Below are 22,940 nucleotides of genomic sequence, written 5' to 3' on the forward strand. Positions count from 1 at the left end.
GTCTGCATTCCTATTCATATGGGTTCAACTTCTCATAAGATTATGACTGGTTATCTTTTATGTTAATTTTTAGGCAAAATAAATGTTGCTATGCCTCAAGACATTGATTACTATCTTGTAGCTTGGGCATATAGATATGTCAAAGATGATAGTGCTGCATATTAGCCATGATACTAACTTTGCTATCATGATTTAAACATTTCTGATCACAAAAGTCCTGATCATGAAAAACAAGAGATATTTTTGATATTCAAACTTGGAATAAAGTGAGCCTGGAAGGGGCTAATGATGTTCTTCCTATTTTTTTTTTCTAGTAGTGTATGAACATCAGTTTATGCAAATAATGTGCACACAATTGAAAAATATATATTTCTGAAGAAAAGGAAATAATTTCTAATAAAAATAAAAAACAGCATTTTCAAAAGAAGAAAGTAAGAATAGGGAATGCACAATTCAACTACAGTAAACAGGGTGTAGGTGAGTTAAGCTCATCCTGGACTATTTATAAAAAAATTGCAATAGTTAGAAAGTCCATTTCACACTTTGTTTGAAAGTAATTCTAATAATCTTCTCTCTCTGTGTTGGAATAAACATATCAATTATATCTACCAGAAATGTCTCAATAAACTATTCTTTCTTCACTGCAACCTTAAGCATTCTACTCGCGATGTTAGACTACTCTGTAACCATACCTATATTTTTCCAGTTCTCTCTTATGCTTCCGAAATCTGGGACACCAACACTGCAAGTAATATAGAGAAGCTGAGCTGGAACAAATACAAAATAAATTCCCCTAGCTATATCCATGATAGTTGGTCCTCTTTTGTGTCTTTTTTCTGAACTAAAACGCAAACTTAATCTTCTCCATCTTAGTACAAACCATTCTTTTTTCTTGATTAACCATGCTTTTTCAAATTCTCCATGGACATCTAAATTTTGATACTTCTAGTACTATCTACAAGTCAACACATATCTCTAGCACACTTGACCATCCACGTAAGATAAACCCTATCTCTGCTTCCACTGATTACTTTAAATTTAGTTTCTCAGGGATGCAAGTGCCACTCATCCATTTTGGAGCAGCAAATTTTCATTTTTGGAGCAGAAATTTTGAAAATGGAGCAGGAGTAAAAATGAACTATATCTACAATATAAGAGGTAATTTCCCCCCAAAATGCTGTAGGTTTTGCTAAAAATGATTAGAACAGATAATTTTAAATAAATTTTCTTCACAAAAATTAGTCCATTAAAAATTTTTCTCATGTCACTGCTAAAGCATGCAATACTGAAATGACAAAACCCATTATTTGACTTTTCCTAAAACATACACATGCATGCTGGAAGGCAAAGCAAGAATTTCTGCAACCCCCCTCCCGACAACATATAGCACAATAATTTATTTTATTTTTTTCAATTTACAAAAATTTTAAAGTTCATTCAAATACAACACACCACAGGTACTGGAACCTAGAAGCTCAGGCCACATAAGTTCCCCACCCCCAAGCAACTTTGATAGAATTCTGATGCTCTTAAATAATCCATGAATATCCAATGCAATCCATCCCTGCATACGACCTTCCAGGTCATATTTTTGGTCGTATGGTAACCCTAGACCAAGGCCGTAGCATGCCTTCTCGGAGCTCTGGAGCAGACTCTTCCTTTGGGTCCTCTTTGAAAGGGTTATGAAACATTATTATGCAAAATAAGTGCACATTTTCTGTAGGAACCCTCCATTCAGCTCGGGGCTTTAGTTGCTTCAGCTTAGTTACGGGACTACCTAGACACCCCTACCAATATTTTTGGCGTATTAGAGCTCCTTTTGCACATACGACAAAACTTTCCAAAACAAGCTTTGTGGGAGCAGTCACTGAAAATGCGTCCTGTGTGTGAAAAACTCTTGAACACACTCGGGTTCACACCGGCGCTGTAATGCTACGAAGAGTAGTAATAGTGGACTCAAATCAGAGCAGAAGAGCCTAGAACAACGTTAAATGGAGTGGGGTGTGAGCGATCGAGCACCTTGTTCTATGTGAAGCGCACACTGGTAGCCAACCAATCATCATGCCAAACTGCAAAACCAGTCCAAATAGAATGTGAACAAATGAGCCAATTTCCTTACAGACTGCATTATTCTTTATGCTGCAAACAAACAAACAAACAAAAAAGATCAGAGCTGGGTAGAGGGAACATTGCTTACGAGAGCTGAAACCATTGTGTTAGAGTACAAACATAGCACAAGATTTTTGATTCTGACAGCCAGCGCACCATTTACACGCACAGGGAGGTGAACCCAGTAGATGAGGTGTGTACACTGCAGGAGATTTTCGCGTGCGTGGAAGCACTCCTTTGGACACTCCAATTGGCACAGACTGTCAGACAAGCACAGAGTCAGGACAAGGTGTCAGGAGGGGTGATCTATTTTGTGTAGGTTCTTTTGATCATCCCACATTTTACGGGCCAGACCAATTGTTCCCATATTATTTGGCTCTCGGGAAGGGCGATTGCACCTCTCTATATTCCCTCCTGCTAACGGAATCAGAAAATCTGCCAACACTTTCAAAACAACCCACACCACAAATCAGAATTGGGGCAAATGCGCAGGGATCCGGCGCTCCGGCTAATCTTGCAGCAACAGACCCGTTTTAGCGCAGTTTGCTCTTGCATTAACTAGAACATACTTCCTCCACTGTCATTGACTCACCCACCATGCTTTATATTTTTGAAAAATATAAAACATTACTTCCGTCAACATTATTGTATAAATAAGTAAATAATGGTCTAAAATGGAAACATTCTTAGGACTGAGAGATTTACCACTTGACTTTGGTTTTCACAGAATGCAACAACTTTGGAAGTATTTTGGGATTTCAGGATAAGATTTTCTGAAACATTTGTAACTCCTTTTACTATTGTAGAGTTTACATCTGCTTTGGAATGTTCCTTTGTTTCTTCCTTTTGACTAACACCTACATCTAATGAGAGAAAATATATTATGTTAGTAAATAATAGATAAGGCAGAAAAATAATAATTATTGCACCTAATTTTCATTTTATGAGCACTAAAACATCAGTTCCACTGATTAGCTTTTCATTTTTTTGCATGTAATATTATGCAACATCAAAATTAATGAGCCACAAACAATAGTATAAAACATTTTAAGACAACTGAGATCATGTTTAAATCAAGTTACAGATGAATGCTAGTACAGATGCCTCAAGTACCATAACTGCTTAATGCTGGTAAATAGGATGAACTTCAGAAAATAAATTCAAAATTAACATTGAAATATTTACCATCATTTGAAATTTCATTTACATCCAAAAGCCGCTGAGGGCGAAAAGAATCTGGATTATTTTCCTATATAAAGAAAAATACAATCAAACACAAACTGACTTGATACAGAACAATACTTAATAGCAGAAGAAAGGAATGGAATATTTCTTATATAGGATTTCAGAACATTCATGAAATATTGTGAATCATGCACAATGAAGAAAATGCAGTGCAATTTGAGCTAACTCGAACAACTATCAGAGAACAACTATCAACTTAACTACAGAGTTTTTTTTTTGCAATTTCTTATGATGAATTGAGTGAGTAAACTCCAGTATTTAACTGTCATGACATAAAACAACATAAGGATTGAAAGCAAATTTCTCAGTAGTAGTATATATAATGCTTGAATCATTTTATAGTGAATATGAATATACTGTGATCAATACATTTGATATACAGGGTGATCAGCGAGTAAGCCCTTATTTCAAAATTAAATATCTCTACAATAAAGATCAATAGAATTATGCGGTAAACGGTACGTTTATTAGCAAAACTGTAAGAATGTTGTACAGAAATTTCGAAAATTTAGTTTTTTTAAAAATTTTTTTTAATTTTTAAAAAACAAACAAAACTGGAGATTTTGGGATTCCGAAAATCCTCATTTGTGTGAAGAGAAACCACTGCATTCGCCTAAAGTTACTGTATGGGCTGCGGTATGCGCCATGTGTGCTGACAAATTGTTCCAAAATTGTAACGTAACGTTCAGTAGTAATCATTTCTCGCCCGAAGAAGGGGCCGATAATGCCTCTGGCGCATACCGCAGCCCATGCAGTAACTTTAGGCGAATGCAGTGGTTTCTCTTCACACAAATGAGGATTTTCGGAACCCCAAAATCTCCAGTTTTGTTTTGTTTTTTTTAAATTTTAAAAAATTAAAAAAAAACTAAATTTTCGAAATTTCTGTACAACATTCTTACAGTTTTGCTAATAAACGTACAGTTTACCGCATAATTCTATTGATCTTTGTTGTAGAGATATTTAATTTTGAAATAAGGGCTTATTCGCTGATCACCCTGTATATACATATAAACTGTTTTTTCCAATTAACTAGTAAATCTTAGTTACTGGTAAGTGATTATATATATATCACCTGTTACTATATTCAGATTTCTATTAGGCCAAGAATTTATTAAAAGCACTTAGCACTTATACATACATGATTTAAAATCGTGAGAAAACTTTTTTTATACTAACTTTATCAGCAGCAATTAGGACTTGGCCATCAATATCTTTGAGTTTATCAGCCAAAAGTTTCATTTGCTTCATTTTTAATTCTTTTATGTAGGGGGTAGCATGGCGAACTAGACGTGGCTAAAGTAAAGAAAAAGCATGTAAACATCACTAATAATTTTAATTTTGACAGTAAAATCATAACTGTATAAAAACTGCAGTAACACAAATTGGGTATTTTAGATTGATCTAATGTTACAAAATTTTAAAAAATTACTTGCATGTGAAGTCATGACAGTAAACTGCATAAAATAGATCGTTTTGGCACACACAAAAACCATGAAAGTGCAAAAAGTTACTTTTGAGAATAGCACATTCAAAGGTTCGATTGTCTAAAAAAGTCAGGATTTCAACGTGGGGGAAAAGAAAAATCTAAAGGTTTAGGCTCAACCTTTAGATTTTCTTTCCCAACTGTCCTCTGCTTTTTGAATTTAAATATCTCAGCAAATATTGCACATAGAAACATGGATTTTTTTTTTGGCCTTAGGAGAGACAGAGCAACAACTTTCTAACTGGGTTTTTGAGCACAGGGTGTCCATATAAAAAGTTTTTTATTTTATTTTATAATAACTATACTTAGATTTGCAATATATATCTACAGTACCCTTGCAATATGAATGACTTATCTAAGGTCTACACATTATTTGTGTGGATATTTTTTCTAATTGGAAGTATGCCTCTAGGATCAATGGTTCACCAGTAATTTGCAATTAGTGCTGTTAACTATGCATCCTACTACTACTATTAAACCAGACATGCACATTGTCCATATTCCTCTGCAAAACTTCTAACGAATTGGTACATGTTGGAATGTGCGTGTATGTATAGTGAACCTTTCATGAAGTTTGTTTCAGGTGTACTGCGTGTTATGTGTAGTGCTGCCATCTGCAATCAATGTTGTTAAACTATGAGTTTTTTCTCAACTTATAGTGAGTGAAGTGTAATGAATGAATAATTGTAGCATTGTAGGTCTGTTGCTCTCTGCGGCAAGAACTATGCACCCTATGTAACAAAATTTCAAATGTAATTAAACCATTGCATTGCTGTAACATTTTTCTTTAAAAATTGTAGATTGGGAGACAGTATTTTCAAAGAGAAGTTACATTAGTATAATTTTCGCATTCATATAATGTTTTCATGTGGCCTCTTGAATATTCTATAAACAGGGTTTCACTGAAGTAAGGATTTTACGTTATCTTTCATCAAAAGCAATAAAGATTGCATCACTCCTTGACCAAGAAAAAATATCCACAGAATTAAAATTCATATAATCAGGGGTGGGAAGTGACAAAGTCCATTTCGGAGCAGCAAAATTAACTTACAAGAATACTTTCGTTAACACCCCTCCCCCCTTTTCAAAATAATACACCTGCATTGTCTTTTGTTATCAAACATTTTTTCATCAGTTTGTTTTTTGTTTTTGGTGTGTGTTTCAGCTTTTGACACCTTGTATCAATAAAATTGCAGTCATAAAATTTTTCACACTAGTCTATTTAAGATGACACACTTTTTGCTTACTGAGAGCACTATTTGCTGTCGGGAACAGCAGCAGTTTAAATGGGCTAAAAGATATTCTATAAGTTTTCAATTTTTTTATACTCTGAAAGAAATTGTTGCAAAATTGGAGAGAATTTCGGAAGAATTAGCATGATGTTTGGCGATTTAGCACTGGTTATTTGGTAAAATTGGAAATTAGACATTCATTATTTGGCGATATTGGCAATTTAACACTTGTTATTTGGCAACATTGGTGATTTAACGCTTGTTATTTGGCAAAGTTTCTAAATTAGCATTCATGATTTGGTGGACTTGCTCTTTTACTCCCGGAATGAATTTTTTTTTCACAAAACATCAGGATTTGATGAAATGACGATAGACTACAGGAATTTCCGCTGATTGCAGTGGAGACTTTTTTCTTTTTTTGAAAACGGAAACTGACTCACATTTGTGCTTTAAAGCTTAAAGACAATTGCACACCATCTTCAGTTGCACGATCATGGATATTATTGGGGTTTCATGACGGAAAGCCTGATGAGGTGCCAATAGTTTAAATAAAGGGCCGCAGTTATCCCAATCCAATATCTATGACAAAGTTGAGCGCGGGAGCTTGCCGGGAAAATGCAAAAATTGATTCACAAAAAAAAAAAAATCCTACTACCTTCTCTCTAATTTTGCAAACTTTTCTGGACTTCTGGCAACTCTTTCAACCAGAGAGATTATTGGCTCAAAATGCTTGTAGCACTTAAAAAAAAAACTGTTTTGGGTTAAAGTTGCGAAGGGTAAATAAAAATGAAATATTCTTCGATTGAAAATTTTTGTTCAAATGTAAAACATATCTGTAGTGCTTACAAAGCATGAAAAGCACACACAGGGTTAGCCCACAAAATTTCCAAACACTGTACTTTGCAGTGTAGTCAAACTACTTTCCAACAGAGACCTCTATTTTTTCAAGGTCACGAGATAGCATGACTACAGAAGATGGGAGGAGGTGGTGCTGAAAAGTACAGAGGTATAAAACATGCTCTTCTCGGAAGAATTGTTTCGCGGCAAGAGGAACAAAAATTTTTTGTCGTCCTTTCCGAAATTCTGGGCATACTGAAACAAAATTCAATATTTTGGCTAATTGGTGCAGAAAAATACAAAAACACTATTGGAGTATGATGGCAAAAGATGTTAATTTTGGAGCAGTGTTCCCACCCCTGTATAATACATCACTTAAAAAACTATGACATCATCATATGAGTATAGGCAGGATTTTATCAGGGGAAGGAATCATAATTTTTTTTCTTCTGAAAGAATCTCAGCTATCTGCCCCCCCCCCCACATATATATATATATGCCAGTGAACATCACCATTACTTCAATCTAGAATAATTGTTTGCTTTGCTTATTGGTTTCTGTATCTAAGAAAAGTAAATAATACAGCAATACCCAGACTTACGCAAAATCTGAGTTACACAATTTTGCGTGAAAATGCACATAACTCAAATTCAAGTGTAGTCACTAGTCATAGGATAATTGCTGAATTGGTAGCGATTAGTAAGTTATAATCAAGTAAGAAAGTTTTTGGTCGATCATAACAGTATATGTGCTGACCTGCGCTGATTTTTGAGTCTACAGTATATATACGAGTGGTCCGAAGCATACAGAGGAATTCCTCTCTTGATACTGAAATAGATAAGTCTACAGTATAAGCTGGAGAAGTGGTCAAAGATGAAAACTTTGTAGTGACTCTTATAGAAATGTTATTCTAAAGCTTGGTAGTGCCATCTGCCATGTTGCAGAATGGTCATTTCATATCTGAAGTCCAACCTTATTGCCAGCCTTAAAAAATTTGTTAATGCTCATCAATGATATTTCACTGGGTCTGTATCTTTTACTTAATTTCAACTCACAAGTGAATGCTCTTCCTTGCCCTCCGAAACAAAAGATTTATAAAAACAATTCAAGCATACCACACATGATGTAGGTTTGCACATATTACAGGGAGTATAGACTTTTTGAAGCACCTAATTGTGGCCATGAGGGAACTTAGATTTCATGAAGCCATCATTATCAAAACAACTTTTTACTTTACATTTAGTACACTGATCAGGGATAACTATTTTGCATTGTGATTTTTACCAAAAGATAGGTGATTTTTCTCAAATTTGGGTTGCTATTAACTAGTATTTATATGCAAAATGATGCCTAGACATGCACAAATTAAACTTACCAGGCTACCGTAGGTCCCACCTATCATGTAACTCCAGGGTATTATTGTACATCAAGTCCATTTCTTTAAAAGTTTTCTAAATAAAAGAGCATCAACATGTTGCCTATTAGCAGAACAGCACCCTCCCAAATGCTTTCAATGCAGTTTCTGACCTTCCAGAACATTGTGCACACCGGAAAAAAAATTCCAAAAGGACAACATATGGTCGTATTTCAAACAATTGAAATCCACTTCTTTGGTGCTTATTGTGTCTGCTGAGTTCTGAGAAACAGGTAATAAATAATTACAATCTAATCTAAAATGATCATAGCTGGTTGAATGTTAATTATTGTACCTGTCAGTAATCATCCTATGGTTTATGGCTTTTAATAGGGAAAAAACATGCTTGAAAACTATAACAATGACACATTCTTATAATATCAAAAATTACATGGATTCGATGGATAGAAGTAATATCATTTTTACAAGATATACAGAAGACTGGATGTTGTGAAGATATTTATTATTAGAGATGTTAATTTTTTAAGGAAGGAAAAAACTCATCTCTGCCTCTACCGGGAGTCGAACCCGGTTCCCTCGATTGCCGGACGAGTGCTCTGACCACTAAGCTACAGAGGAGATAGAGATTTTCCTTCGCTAGAGCGTATATATGCCGAACGGAACCGTGCAATGGACGGTGAAACCGATCAGCTAATAGCTCATGGACGACGAGCCACCAGATGGCCATATATATCACTTTTCAAAGATTTTAGGTTTGAGTCAAAGTGAAAATGTTGAAAAATTGAAGTAATGCATCACATGAATGAAACATTTTGATATTGAAATGCACAGGGATAAAATGGGAGATGTATAAACAGGATTTCACTTTATAAACAATGTTTTTTCCCATATTTTTGTTTTATATATATGGCCTGTACTTATATGAAAGAAAGTGGATAACTACTACCTCTGAACTGCACACGAACTTAGCAAACATTCCTTTGAGGAATTTCTAACAAATCAGCACTTGTCTGAATGTACTGCATGTGTTTTGTACCTAATGTGATGTTTGTTTCTGAGAAATGCAGGTTATGTGTTCAAGAAGTGCTGTCAACAGTGATAACTGATAATACCAGAATGACAACATTATCTTTGATTCTAAAGTAAGTGGCATGTACTGTAACTATAAATATGAACTTTGCTAGGATGCTGATCAAGGTTGAAATCACAAGAGTATATATTTTTTCTTTCTAAGATAGAAACTTACCAAGTTTTCAGTTTCCCTGTTATCTTCATGAAACATCACTCGCTGTTCACAAACAGATTTATTTTCTACAAAATCATAATTCACAGCTGAAAATTAAAAATATATCACAGTGAGATTTTCATAAAAAGTAAATAAAAATACAACTTCATTACATGAGATCAAAAGGCAATTTTATAACCTGTATGTTGCTTTTTGGGGAGTTTTATAAAATCAAGAGTTTAAAAAATAACTGACTTGTTCTGAGCCATTTACAGCCTTAATTATCAATCAGAAGGCTATGAAATTTTCAGGGTGACTTCATGAAAACATGGGAAAGAAATTTAGTGTGAAAAAAAAGTTTTACCATATAGTGCACATAATATTTTATAAATATGTGGCCAAACTGCTCAAGCTTTGTGACAGGGTATTAAACATCTTCAGCAGAACTATTTTAATTTCTTCACTAAAGAGTATGACTTTGAGTATACAAGAACATGCTTTACGGTTGAAATTCTTCTATGAACACAGTGATTCTGCTCCAATAGCCATGTGGATATGATATTTTTTATTTCTTTAAAAGAGCTCCAAAGATTTCTTCCATCCTTTCATTGTGTTCTTAAAGTTTCATATTTTCTTGATGGGTAGTTGTTGTAGACAGCTCAGAGCATGCCAATTTTAATTACAAACACTGTACAGCACATGTACAGAAAGATACACTGGTAGAGCAGTCTTAATACAAGGGTGGGGCGGGGCATGTCCACTGGTTCTCACAGCATGAGACCCCCCCCCCATAACATTTAATCTCAATTAACATTAATTGTGGAAAGTAAGCTCTTGGTGGGCCTGTGATGTCTAATATGGCCTGGCTCTATTATATGAGTTACATTCATAAGCAAAAATTCCTGACAAAGCCCCATTTTTTTAGGTTTTATTTGAGTCATCAGCACATGTGTAAGATAGTTATCTGTGGAATGAAATTGTGTGGCTCATACAAGTGCTATGCAGTAGTCAAAGTGCCAATAGTGTGGAGTATCATTATTTTAGTCTTCCTGCAAGTATAAGTTTCAATTTTATCACTACAAGTAAATGCAACTTTGTGGAGTTGACCATTGAAAGAAAAAGGAAGTCATTGACTGTTTGTCGAGTAGCAAGAGCTGTAGGAAAATTGTAGAAGAATTTCAAACTCTACACTGTCAAACATAAACAATAATGGAACATCAATGACCAAAGCATAGGGGAAAAAATTACACTGGACAACAAAAAAGAATGTGTACAGCTCAAAATGATAAAATAAATCATAAAGTTTTAAAATTTTCTAATCTTGTCAAAGGAAGAACATCCCTATCAGTGGCCAAAAGAGAGATGTTAAGTTTATGATTGTTAGAGACTGACATACAATCGCTGAAAAAAAGACATTTAAAAGAACAAAACAATGTGTGAAAATTTTTTTCGATAGTACATTGCATATATTTTCTGTATTTAAATTTAGTCATTTTTGAATATTGTTAGCAATAAAACTTAGATAATTTATATACAGTCATATTCTAACCCACATTCAAGAGGGTAATGCTTGTGAATTTGGTAATTTTTTATACAAATTCTATCAGTTAGATCATAGTTTCCCAAACTTTTTGTTCCATCTCTGTCCCCTTCTTCCAAAAAATTCTCTCCTCATCGTCCCCGAATCAATCCAACCCATAGAATCATATACTAAACCCAAAGCTTCTACCATCCCCTTCGAAACTTCCATTGCAATATTGCTCAGTTTGGAAAGCACTGAGTTAGATAATAATACTGTAAAGCAAACTCTATCAATGATGCTGTAAAGCAAACTATAAATGATGCTGTAAAGCAAACTATAAATGATGCTGTAAAGCAAACTATCAATGATGCTGTAAAGACAATAGGCATCCATCTTAGGTTTCATTGTGCGCGCACCCTTATTTTTCTTTATTTCTTGTTTGTGATTGTTTTGTTGTTTATCGCCTAATTATAACTCGACCATTTTGAGATTTGTTAATATATGACATTTTAATACATAAGAATTATTGATTTACATCAAATCAGAACAAATATTAAACCCATAACACTTCAAACGAAGTGGACTTTGGTAAAAAAAATTCAAAATCATCTTAATGTCCTGCAGATGGGTGATGCATACAAAAAGAAGGAATAACAATGACTTACTCATAGAGTCACCAAACTGCGGTAGCAAATAACATGTAACAATGTTTTTCTTTGTCTTTGAATCAATATCTTTTTGGAATTTCAAAAGAGGTTGATTCTGAAAATTTTGAGAAACAATAATGAAATTTCATTTCAAATGTTTCACACACACATAATATACCACTATGATGGAAAGCCAATTTTTTCCCCTTCCTAATCTGATTTTTTTTTCCAATATTTCTCTGGGTTAGCTGTGTTGTCAAACATCTGTCCTATCTTTGGAAAGAAAAGCATCTGAAAACAAACAGATTGAACATGATGATGAACAAAGAATGACATGTGACACAAGAGAAGCTTAACTAATATTTTGTTCACAGGGAAAGAAAAATGCCCACTTAAAAGTATCCACAATCATAAAATATGCTTTCTCATTTCATTTTCCCCCAGTTTGAATAGAATGCGGACATCCCGTAGAGTCGGAGGTGCTGTGGGTGTTTGAGCACACCAAAGTTTTGTATGACATGACAGAGTACCTCAAGAATTAATTCAGAAATCAAAGTCTCTAACGAAAAACTCAAGTTAAGCACCCACAAGTCTAAAACATTTCCTTATGTGGAACAATGAAGAAGCTGGCACTCCATAGTTGCATGAGGTGATTTCCATTTTTATAAACTGACTCTAAAAATAATCACTCAATAAGATCACTCAGAAGTTTGAAAACTTAATTTAGTAACAAAATAAAAATGGTAAAGCTTAGAGGTACATGTTGAAAGGCAAGTAAGGATCAGCAAGCAAAAAATGTTTCATCAACTTAATTTCTCCCATTCTTTCTTATGCAGCTGAGGTCTGGCACCCCCACACCTCTAGTAATATAGACAAACTTAAATCTATCCAAAATAAATCCATCCACTTTATTCAAGACTGCTGGTCCTCTTTCAGTTCCATTTCTGATCTTAAACTTGAACTTAATCTCCACCCACTCCCTACTCACAGAATTATCTCCCGCTTAGCCATGCTTTATAAGATTATTCATGGCCATCTAAATTTTGCTATGTGAGGTATTCTGACTAAGCCTTCCAATAGACTTGACCACCCCAAAAAATTAAAACCAATTTTTGCCTTTACAGATTTTTAAATACAGTTTCTTTCCTAATACCATAGTTGAATGGAACAAGCTCCCCTCTTCTATTGTTAACTCCCCCATGATCTCTGATTTCTTGTCAAATGTTACAAAAACATCTATGTGTAAATCCACCGCATCCTCTTGTATAGGCCCTTGAAAGCCCAGCAATATTGCAAAAATAAATAAATAAAACTGCATTTTTACACATTTTTCAAGTGTGAGTAAGCGGTGATGCAATAATTATAATTCCTACAATTACACTTCATGAGACATCAAACCCAATCTAGGCTAACAAGATGGAAAAAGAAATTAAAATTTATTCTTCACTTAAATTAAAAACTTATTTTTGAAACGAATTATATATATAAAATAATATATATATATATATAATATACATATAAAAAAAAAAACCAACAACATTAAATTGTAAATCACCTGATTTTCTGATAGCCAAAGTGCTTTCAGATTCAAAGAAAGGACCGAAACTGGTAAATATTGAAGCCTATGAAAAAATGAACAGAAACAAAACTTCAGCAGTGGAACAACCACACAAGTGAATATAATTGAAAAAAAAAATGGTAACAAGTATAATGTACAGAGTGACAATAATCAATGTCCCAATTTTAAAATGGTCTGAAATAAGAACTAATGTAAATAACTAATCATAAGGTAGTAATGTTTTGAAATTTTTCTTTGAACTCATGTAGCAATGGATATTTGTCACAACAAACACCCTGTATTTATTTGTTTAGAAATTGGAATCTTACACAAATTCAAATAGTTTAGCTGTTATTATTATTACTTGCATGCTTGACATCATATTTTGGATTGAACTTTATCTTGAAATTCAACAAAAAATCATACAAATAAAGTATAATGTACTAACAATGGCACTTTCATGACAAAACTTACAAACTCTAAAGCGCTCTTTTATTCAAGGCTTCTTCAAATAACTATCAGCTAAAAGCATTAATCTAATTTGAGTTTACTTAAACTCCAAAACACATACCTGTTACCAGAGACATCTAGAACTTGTAAATCTCTAAGTTGTCCTATTCCATCAGGAAGAAAATTCAAACAATTGTCCCGAATAGAGAGAAGACTGAGTTTCGATAAAGCACAAATTTCATTGGGTATATTCAGCAACTTATTGTTGTCAGCATTTAATACAGTCAGATTGAACAATTTTCCAATTGAAGATGGCAAAGTTGAAAGATCATTTTCTTTCAGCATTAGTTCCTGAATTTTAGAACATTTACCAATGCTAGAAGGCAGATAGGTAAGTCTGTTGTTGTCAATCTAAAAAAGATGCAAGTATAATTTTTTGATAAGAATTATAATCAATCCTTAAAATTTGATCATTAAAAATCATATATTTTGAAAATAGAGCTTCTTATCCTTATATATTTTAAACACTTATTAACTAAGATTTGTCTCTACATAAATATGGGAATTTTTATATAGTTTTATGCAGTTGATGTACAACTTACTGAAGAAAAAACACTGATTAATTGTATTTTTTTCTTTGTAGGAGAGTAAAAGTCAAGTCAGAAAAATGTCCATCAGTGTGTTTCTATATGTTTTTTTTTCCATGTACATTTACAGGCTGTGACCAATTTCTGATAAAATTTGCTAAAAATCAGAACCAACACTGTCTCAAAACGAGCCAGACAGATGCTATTACAGCTACAGCCTTGCCAGGCTAGAATGAAAAATATGATGTTCAAAACACAGCTGTGAAAGAGGAAACCATCTATTTTGAGAATAAGATAATTTACTTAACAACGGCTAAGGCTGTGCATTGGACATATAAAAATATTTTTTAACAAGTTCAGAGACTGCCAAACAAACGTGATCAGTCAGGATTCACACCAAGCTATTAAACATTATTTTGACAAAATTATCAAATTTGATGTTGTTTTATATATTTTGTCAGCATTTCCATTGAAATTTTCCCAAAACTCAGTTTACAATCACATTGAAAATCATTTTGTGTATGTATATTTACTACTGAACATAGCAATTTAAATAAATTGGTTTCTTTCTAATAGCAACATATGAACATGATACAGGATTTCAAAAATACACATTTTATTCATGGAACATTGGCTTTCCAATATTGGGTTGCTTCCATATTCTCGTTTGAGCTGCTGTTTATTTGTGGAAAGTCACCATGTGCATAGGGGTTGAATCCTGGGTAAGATTGGAATCCAGATGGATGTGTCTATGACTCAAGATGTGTTTACTTCATATTATATTATTTATTGTACTATTATTGAGTTGTGTTATTCATTAAATGCCATTTTATCAGTCATTTCTATGTGAATGAAAAATTGTGGAACGAATCATTCAAAAAAGTTTATATTATATCCTATTGGAAAGTTTGATTTGATATATGAAAGAATCAGATTACAAGCATGCTCACGGAAAAAATTATGCTTGTAAACCAAAGTTCTACTGTATGATGTGCACTTGTACTTTTTTGGTTAGTATGAATATACACTCTTTTGAAAAGAAAATAAAGCATCCAAAATTATCTCAAAATTTTGCATGCATATTCCTTTATAACAAGTCTACAAATGAATTTTCATGGCCAGTGAGTGTTAACTTCAGTTTCTACTGAGTAATTGGAATTGCAAAAAGCAAGTGAAAACTGCGTATGATTTGTATTTTTTAGTTTTTGGCATTATATTTCTCTGAAGACACAACAATAATGCCATTACGAAGTTGTTGAGGACTTTATCACCTATTAGACACTTTTGAACATGATTGAATAGTCAAGATGCGTGAAGCTGGTTGGTCATAACAAGCAATAGGCTGCCACCTACAAGAACAGACACTGCTGTGCAAAGGTGTTGGCAATAATTGTTACTGCAGGGCAGGGCCATAGTTCCATAGTGGGCCTTCTTGGGGCCCTGGGACAGACTTTTTTCTTGGGCCCTTGAAAGGGTTATTATTATGCAAAATAAATGTACATTTTTGTGGGAGCCCCCATTCGTATGGCTCAGGGCACTGCCACAGGACCCTGGTTGTCCAACCTAGTTACGGGCCTGGCCCACTATCGATTTTGGTGTCCCATTTCCTATAATTTTTAACAGAAAAAGAGTGAACTCAGCACCCTTTCAGGTTCAGCACCCATGGCACAAGATCCCAGTGTCCTCCCTAGGTTGTGGCCAGGCCTGTAACTAGGCTGAGGCAACAAGGGTGCCCAAACCCTCCTTTTCTGAGCATAACATTTTCAAGGAGTCCCAGGAAAAATGTCTGCCCTGGGACCCTTTCAGGACATGCTACAACCCTGGTTGCAGCTCCAAGGGGCATCATCAACCTTTGCCAGGGACATCATAGATATGGCAATACTCATGTGTCTGTTGAGTTGCTTTGAAGTACTTCTTCCTTCGATATTTTGGGGAGCCATGGGTATCAAAAAATTTAATAACCACTGGTTTACAGGGTAACCGACAAAGAGTTTTGAACGAAAGGAGAGTAGAAATGTTTCTTTTCATTTACAATGATATAAGATATATCACCCCTCTTCTTTGCATGTGAAGAGTGAGCAGCCCTAAGGTTTACATCTCATCTACATTTTTAATATTTTATGTACTCACAGAATTTTTTATTTAATTTTGCTCGTTTATGTGTTGAAATTACTTCAGTTTCTTGCATTAAAATCCATTTTTCATGTAATTAGACTTCCGATGTACTGCATGGCAAAATGTAAGGGGGTCAAGTACTTATGTTTAAGCTCTGCCTATAAGTACTCCCAGAAACATTTTGCCTTTTGGCAGGGTAATCCCCCTGACCAAGGCTGCAACTAGATGCTTGGTCAGCCGGGGCAAGCATGCATTTTGGTAAGTCCTTGTAATGTTGAAAGAGAGATCAAAGAATGAAAGATGTGCACTCCCACCTTGTCCAGCGTACCAGACTCACCCCCTAGTTGTGGCCCTGCCCCTGACAACGAACCCAACACCAGATTTGAAAATTCTTCAATTCAAAACGTTTTCAATTTTCAAGATAAATATTTCAATTTGAAAATTTTGAAAAACTCTTTTCAAATCATATTTTGTTGAATTCTACTACATTTGTTTGTAGTCTTTGAGCTAATTATTTTGAAACTATATTCTCTTTTAATATCTTTATTTATATGTGTATATATATCAGGGTTGATAAAATCACAGTTTTTAAAAATACTCAATTTTTCTTGTTTTAAAAATCAGATTTTTTTGAATTTTCACCTTAAAATATTAATGCAGAATAAAAACAATCTAATTTTTATTTTATTAACAGTTATTGGTTTAAATATTGTCTTTAGAAAACCCCCACAAGTTTTTGTGGGTGAGCTGGGCCCACTTTGCCAACCATGATAGGAAATGAGAGTTATAGCAATACCTTCAGTATTACAAGGTTTTCAAGACAGCCAAAATTGCTGGGCAACATCTGTAAAAAGTTCTGTGATGCATAAAGGTCAGTCAAACTTCTCAGATTACAAAATTCATCAGGCAGAGACTGAAGATCATTTTCTGTGAGATCAAGGCACTTCAAACTCAGTAATTTCCCAACATCCTTCAAAAAATAAAATTATAAAAATATTCAATATCACTAAAAGCAAAAGGATTCCTGACAGCTGAATTACGCTCCAAAACTCATATCAAAATTTTAAAACAAAACTAACATGAAAAAAATGCTTAACCAAGACATCAGCAGATAAATTAAGATAAAAAGAAGTTTATTAAATGTCATAAAAAAGGGAAAGAAAATGTCACATTAAAATTTTTTCTTGTGCATGAATATGAGAAAATTAGTCTTGTTGAAATTTTTTTTTAACTGGGCTGGTGATGGGGCTGTGGCCACAAGTTTTCACAAGAGCATAGAACAAGACTGTTATTTAGTTATCTTGCAACAAAATATCTACTCTGTACTGCTTTCAAAATTTAACAACTAGAACCATTTGACGGTGCATTCCAAAAAATCATGGTAGATCTGAGAAACGGGTTTTGGTAGCATTTTAGACCTGTATGTTTAAACTTAGCTACATGAGGAATATGTTGTCCATGAGGATAGCTTTGATATCATTCTTTCAGGTTGCCCAATTGTCAGGTCCAAGCAGCTGAAAAGATCTCTTCAAGTGTGTGAAGAGAGAGAACCACTCATAATTGCATTAGAGGGAACTATAACAGTCAAGTCACAATTGAAATCTCAAATTTCATTTTCTTGAAGTTTCAGAATTTGCACTTCAAAAGTCCCTATCAGAAGTATATTCTGGTATATCACTGCATTCATTCAGGGACATGGCCCATAACCATTGATGTAGAGATGAATACAATGAATGATACGAAGTTCAAAGAATAAATTAATATTTATTTCAAGCAATGATGTAGTGTTTGACTCAGCATCTTAAGCATAATGTATGAAACTTAAAGTTACAAAAGGTAAAATGAAGGTCACAACACCAAGCACACAATAATCACTTGGGAATGATTCTATTAAACATGTAAATTTCCTGAAAGATTTCCTCAATTTTTCAACGGATTTCATTAAATACTAATTTAAGACCAAATGAAGAACCAGCAACTACTACTACTGGTTTGGGTAACTTTTATCTTCTACTATCACACTGTACATGCGCCACTAAAATAACTTGTTCCAGACTCTGCCACGAAGTTGTGCTGGAAGAGATCTCAGCAACGGGGTAAGTCCAGTAGCAAAGTTCTGGCATTCATTCATGTACATGTACCACTTAAACATTCCTCGAAGGAATTTCTAACAAAGTGGTGTATACTATAATTTTTCATGTGTACATGTTTGGCTTTGATGTATTTATGATGTCAAAGTTACATGAAAGTTTCCCATTTGAAAAGTGCTGTCATCTGTCTTCCATATTGGAAAGGAAAGTGGCAAATGCCTGAATTTTTGTTATGCAAATATCATGTTTAAGGTCTGCCTGCTTTTTATAGAGAGACTTGGCAACTTGTATCTGTAAGTATGTTTATTTTTAATTATTGATCTACCCCAAAATAACTGAACTATCAAATAATAATGTGTGAGTAGGATAAAAAATAAGAAAACACTCACTTTAGGTATTATGCTTATTTCATTGCAGTCCAGCCAGAGCTCTTCTAATCTTAGCAATTGGCACAAGCATGATGGCTGTAAAAAATTAAATACATACACAGATATGTGTGTAATTGTACCTTTTTAAAAATATTTTTGTGTTTGTGTTCTTTTAAATAGACCATTATTGCACAACAAAGTCGAAAACAAAGGAAAATAGTGGCAAAAATTAAAAAATAAACAAATGTTGTCGGTTAGTGCGTCCGTCGGTCTCTTCGTGCCAGAGTATAAAGGAGATGAAACTGGTTCATTTTCATTGGACATTTATTCTTGATTAAATAATATGGAACTTTTTCTTACACACATATGTATATATTATATATATTTATATACTACACTATATATTACGCATACTGTTCACGTTGAAAACTGTGAAGATGCGGACCGAGCATTCCGCCCTTCTCTCTTTCTTGGAGTTCTCTGTTTGCCTCCTCTCTCTCCACCAGCCAAAACTCCGACTGTCTCGCTTTTTTCACCTCCTCTCTTCTTTTCTTCATCCGGGGATGACCTTCAAAGGTCCTCCCTCACTTTGGGCAACCCCTCAACCCTTGGGGAAGGTAAGATTTCAGACAGTTCTGACAAACATGAACCAAAAGAAAAACTGACGTTTTCCAAGACCAATCAAACATTACACCATTACAAGACCAATGCAAGCATTGTCATAAAGCGTATACCCTGTACCAGTGAACAGCTTCAGTACTATTGTTTTTCAAAATATTACTTTCATTTCAATATTTAATATGTATATTATGTTTACAGAAAAATATTGATAATCTAAATCAGTGGATAACTGGAACATATTATTAGTGACATTTTCAAATGAACAGTAAAATGAAGGTCAAATCAAACTGTAACTAAAAATACTAACAGTAAAACACAAATCAACCTTGTTATAGCACACCTGGTACACTAACATCTGGATATAACAAAGTTTTTGGTTCTGTTCCATGGGATTTCCTCCTATTAGATCTATATAAGGTGTTTCAGAACTCTACGCCAAAATGAGAGGGCTTATAGTACACTTCAAGACAAACAATTTTTGTCATGGAATCCAGGGACGTGAATCCCTTTTTTTGGTAAATGTATGTTAACATGCAATTTAAGATAGCAGCACTCATTTCTAAAAGATGTTTATTAGTGAGCTCTGATGTCAGAATTTTTCATCCACATTATCTCATCTACTTCTACCAAATCAAAAAGATTTTTTTTCATTTTTAATATGCCATGTCTTTTGCAAGCTCATTTTCAGGATTAAAATGGAATCAACCACAAGGCAAAATTTCACAGGTTGCAATTTTTTTAAACCAGCATTTCAAAATTGTGTTCATAATTAAACAAGTGAGGGATATATACAGTCAAACCTTGTTAGTGTGTCACCCGGTTAACCCGTCACTCCGCTTACCGGGTCACTTTTTGGAAGTCTCAATTGTCCTCTATGGGGTACTAATGTTATTGAACTCCTGATAATGCATCACTCTACTCCGCTTAATAAGTCACTTTTGCGAAAGCACCCTTTCGAAAATTACCATTCAAATCCAAAACTGCGTACAATATACACGGAAGTTCGTCGTTCACTCTTGCTGTGTCAAAGATTTATTATACCTATAGCATTTCTCAAGCAGAAGCCACTGAAGCCCTCTCCATTCCCCCATCCATACCTTTTACTACAGGCTTGTTAACAGAATCCTTCTGTCAACATTAGGCTGTTTCTTATTTGGGAATGGTTCAGCAAGAATTTTTTTTTAGAAAGTTGCGGTTTTTGGGCAGCATTAGCTGAAGAAGATGTATCCATGGCAAAAATTCGCCGAGGTTTTTTTTTTTTTTTTTTTTTTAAGGGGAAAAAACGTTTAGTTTATAGGACGAATTCAATATTTTTGACTGTTTTTTGACGTTTGAAACAAATCTTGGCTAGACGATTGTAGAGCATCTATTAACCATGGTGTTCATTACAGAAAAAAATCATGAAGTTTATTTTTCTAGTTTTCATCAGACATACACAACATAGTTTTCTGTGTCCGCTCTCGTCCTACTGTCAGAATGTTCTCCAAATTAAAAAAAAATTCGTTCATTATTAAAAACAAAGCAGTGTTAGTGGTTGAGTATGAAAAACCGGGAATGACAAAAGTTGCATTTGCTAAGATGAAGGGAATACCCTTCATACTTTCCTCATAATAATTGGCGTTGCGTTGCGAAGCATAGAAACAGTGGGCTCAAATTACAGCAAAAGAGCAGAACAACGTTGAACAGAGAGAGGTGTAAGTGATTGAGCACTGTTTCATTTGTTCCATCGGTTCAGCGATCGGCGTCGACTGCCAAAATTGACAGTTTGCCATCGGAATCAGTGCACATCGCCCGACAAGGATGTGCATCAGAAGAAAACTCCATCTAACTAGAATGTGCATGAATGAGCCCATTTCTTTACTGATATTGCATTACCGTGTGCAGACAAAATAAAAAAATTAAAAGAAATGTTTCTTATATACGAGAGCTGAAACCATCATTTAAGGGTACAAACATTGTCCGGCCGATTTTCCATTAATAAAGGGAATACCCTTTTTTACATAAGGAGTTGATTATTTCGGCAGTGCATGATGGGGTTACAAAGCGCAAGAGATTTCCAGATTCGGAAAGTAAAAACATATCCGATGACGAAATGGACGAAGAATTACCTCCTGAAAAGATGCCTTCCAAACAAGAGGCCAAGGATTCTATCGATCTAATAAGAAAATTTGTATCGGGACTGGAAAGCACAACAGACTGACTTCCAATTTCTTTCTTCTTTGGAGAGAAGAATCACTTCTTCAACCACCAATTCCATACAAACAAAACTCGATAGTTTTTTTTTTCAGTGTAAAATGAAGAATTTTTTTCCAACTCATAGATAAAGAATATGTATTTTGTTTTCATTTATAATGTTCCAGAAAAAGTAAACTGCTATACAAGAAGACAATATTTTGGTTACCATAAATATGTGGAAAAATTTTTGAAGTCTGAAAAATCGAAAAGGTACTATTTTTGTGTTTTCAAACGCGTAATTATGTAGCAAATAAACATTAATTAATTAAGAAACTCGAGTAATCAATTTTCATGATTGAGCACGTTTAAATAACTAAAATTTGGCTTTTCCTGCATGAATACATCCATAGGAAGGCAGGAATTGGCACAGCTATGGCTTACTCCGTTTAACGAGTCACTCCGCTTACTAAGTCATATTTTTGCTCTCCCAAGAGTGACTCATTAACGAGGTTTGACTGTATATTCGCACATTATTTACATGATAAATGGAGTATGCTATTTGTTTGCACTTTCAAATGTCTGCAGCTATATTAAGTACAACAATGGGAAATTTGTATTTGTGAATATGCATTTTTGTTAGATATTTTTTACACTTAAATCATGCAATAATAAATCAATGTTGAGCAGTAAAAATAAATAAATAATTGAGCCATTCATTACTTACCATCTGTTCAAATACATTATTTCCTAGATCAAGACACTCCAGCTTTGAAAGAGAAACGAAAGATGATGGCAGGGATCTCAAACTGTTGTCTCGCAACTCGAGGGATTTTAAATGAATGAGTCTGTAACATCAAAAATAAACAGAATAGACCATATGCATGAAAATGTACAAAGCAAAATAGGGTAAGTTTACCAGTTTTGGCCAAACTAGACCAGCTTGTCCAGCATTTAGCCTGTGATTTAGATTTACCCAATAAAATATATTTTTACACCTTCTACAAACACTACTTTATCATTTACAATCTCATTGGTTAATTTATTCATAGTATGTAACTTGTAAGAAGAATATATGCATGAACCTGTAGTATATGCTCACTAGTGTTTTAACTCATTTTGAGGAAGATTTTACAAAATTTATCATCAGGACCTCAGAAATGTTTTTGTTCTAATTACCATAATTAGATTTTGGAAGGTAAGCTTTCTTCTCCTTCTAATTTCATATCTATAAATTAGTTATTTTTAATAATTAATGGTAGGTGGCCAAAACTGGTGTTCAAAATTTACTATATGTGACAGTT

General features: G+C 34.1%; 1 protein-coding gene across 1 annotated transcript in view; it reads right to left on the minus strand.

The window, feature by feature from the left end:
- Positions 1–22,940, minus strand: part of LOC149080053 (protein scribble homolog) — an 87,560-nt gene that overhangs the window by 51,429 nt on the left and 13,191 nt on the right. The window contains exons 5-14 of the mRNA XM_089238998.1: positions 22,364–22,484; positions 18,865–18,939; positions 17,182–17,355; positions 13,805–14,094; positions 13,231–13,297; positions 11,694–11,790; positions 9,528–9,613; positions 4,531–4,647; positions 3,295–3,358; positions 2,815–2,972 (exon numbers count right to left, since the gene is read on the minus strand). Of these exons, the coding sequence (XP_089095124.1) occupies positions 2,815–2,972; positions 3,295–3,358; positions 4,531–4,647; positions 9,528–9,613; positions 11,694–11,790; positions 13,231–13,297; positions 13,805–14,094; positions 17,182–17,355; positions 18,865–18,939; positions 22,364–22,484 (1,249 nt within the window). The remainder of the gene's footprint in view (positions 1–2,814; positions 2,973–3,294; positions 3,359–4,530; positions 4,648–9,527; positions 9,614–11,693; positions 11,791–13,230; positions 13,298–13,804; positions 14,095–17,181; positions 17,356–18,864; positions 18,940–22,363; positions 22,485–22,940) is intronic.

The sequence above is a fragment of the Pholcus phalangioides genome, unplaced genomic scaffold (assembly GCF_987345545.1).
Source record: "Pholcus phalangioides strain wild (caught in Gottingen) unplaced genomic scaffold, Ppha-v1.0 ptg000011l_1, whole genome shotgun sequence".
In the NCBI taxonomy this organism is placed as follows: domain Eukaryota; kingdom Metazoa; phylum Arthropoda; class Arachnida; order Araneae; family Pholcidae; genus Pholcus; species Pholcus phalangioides.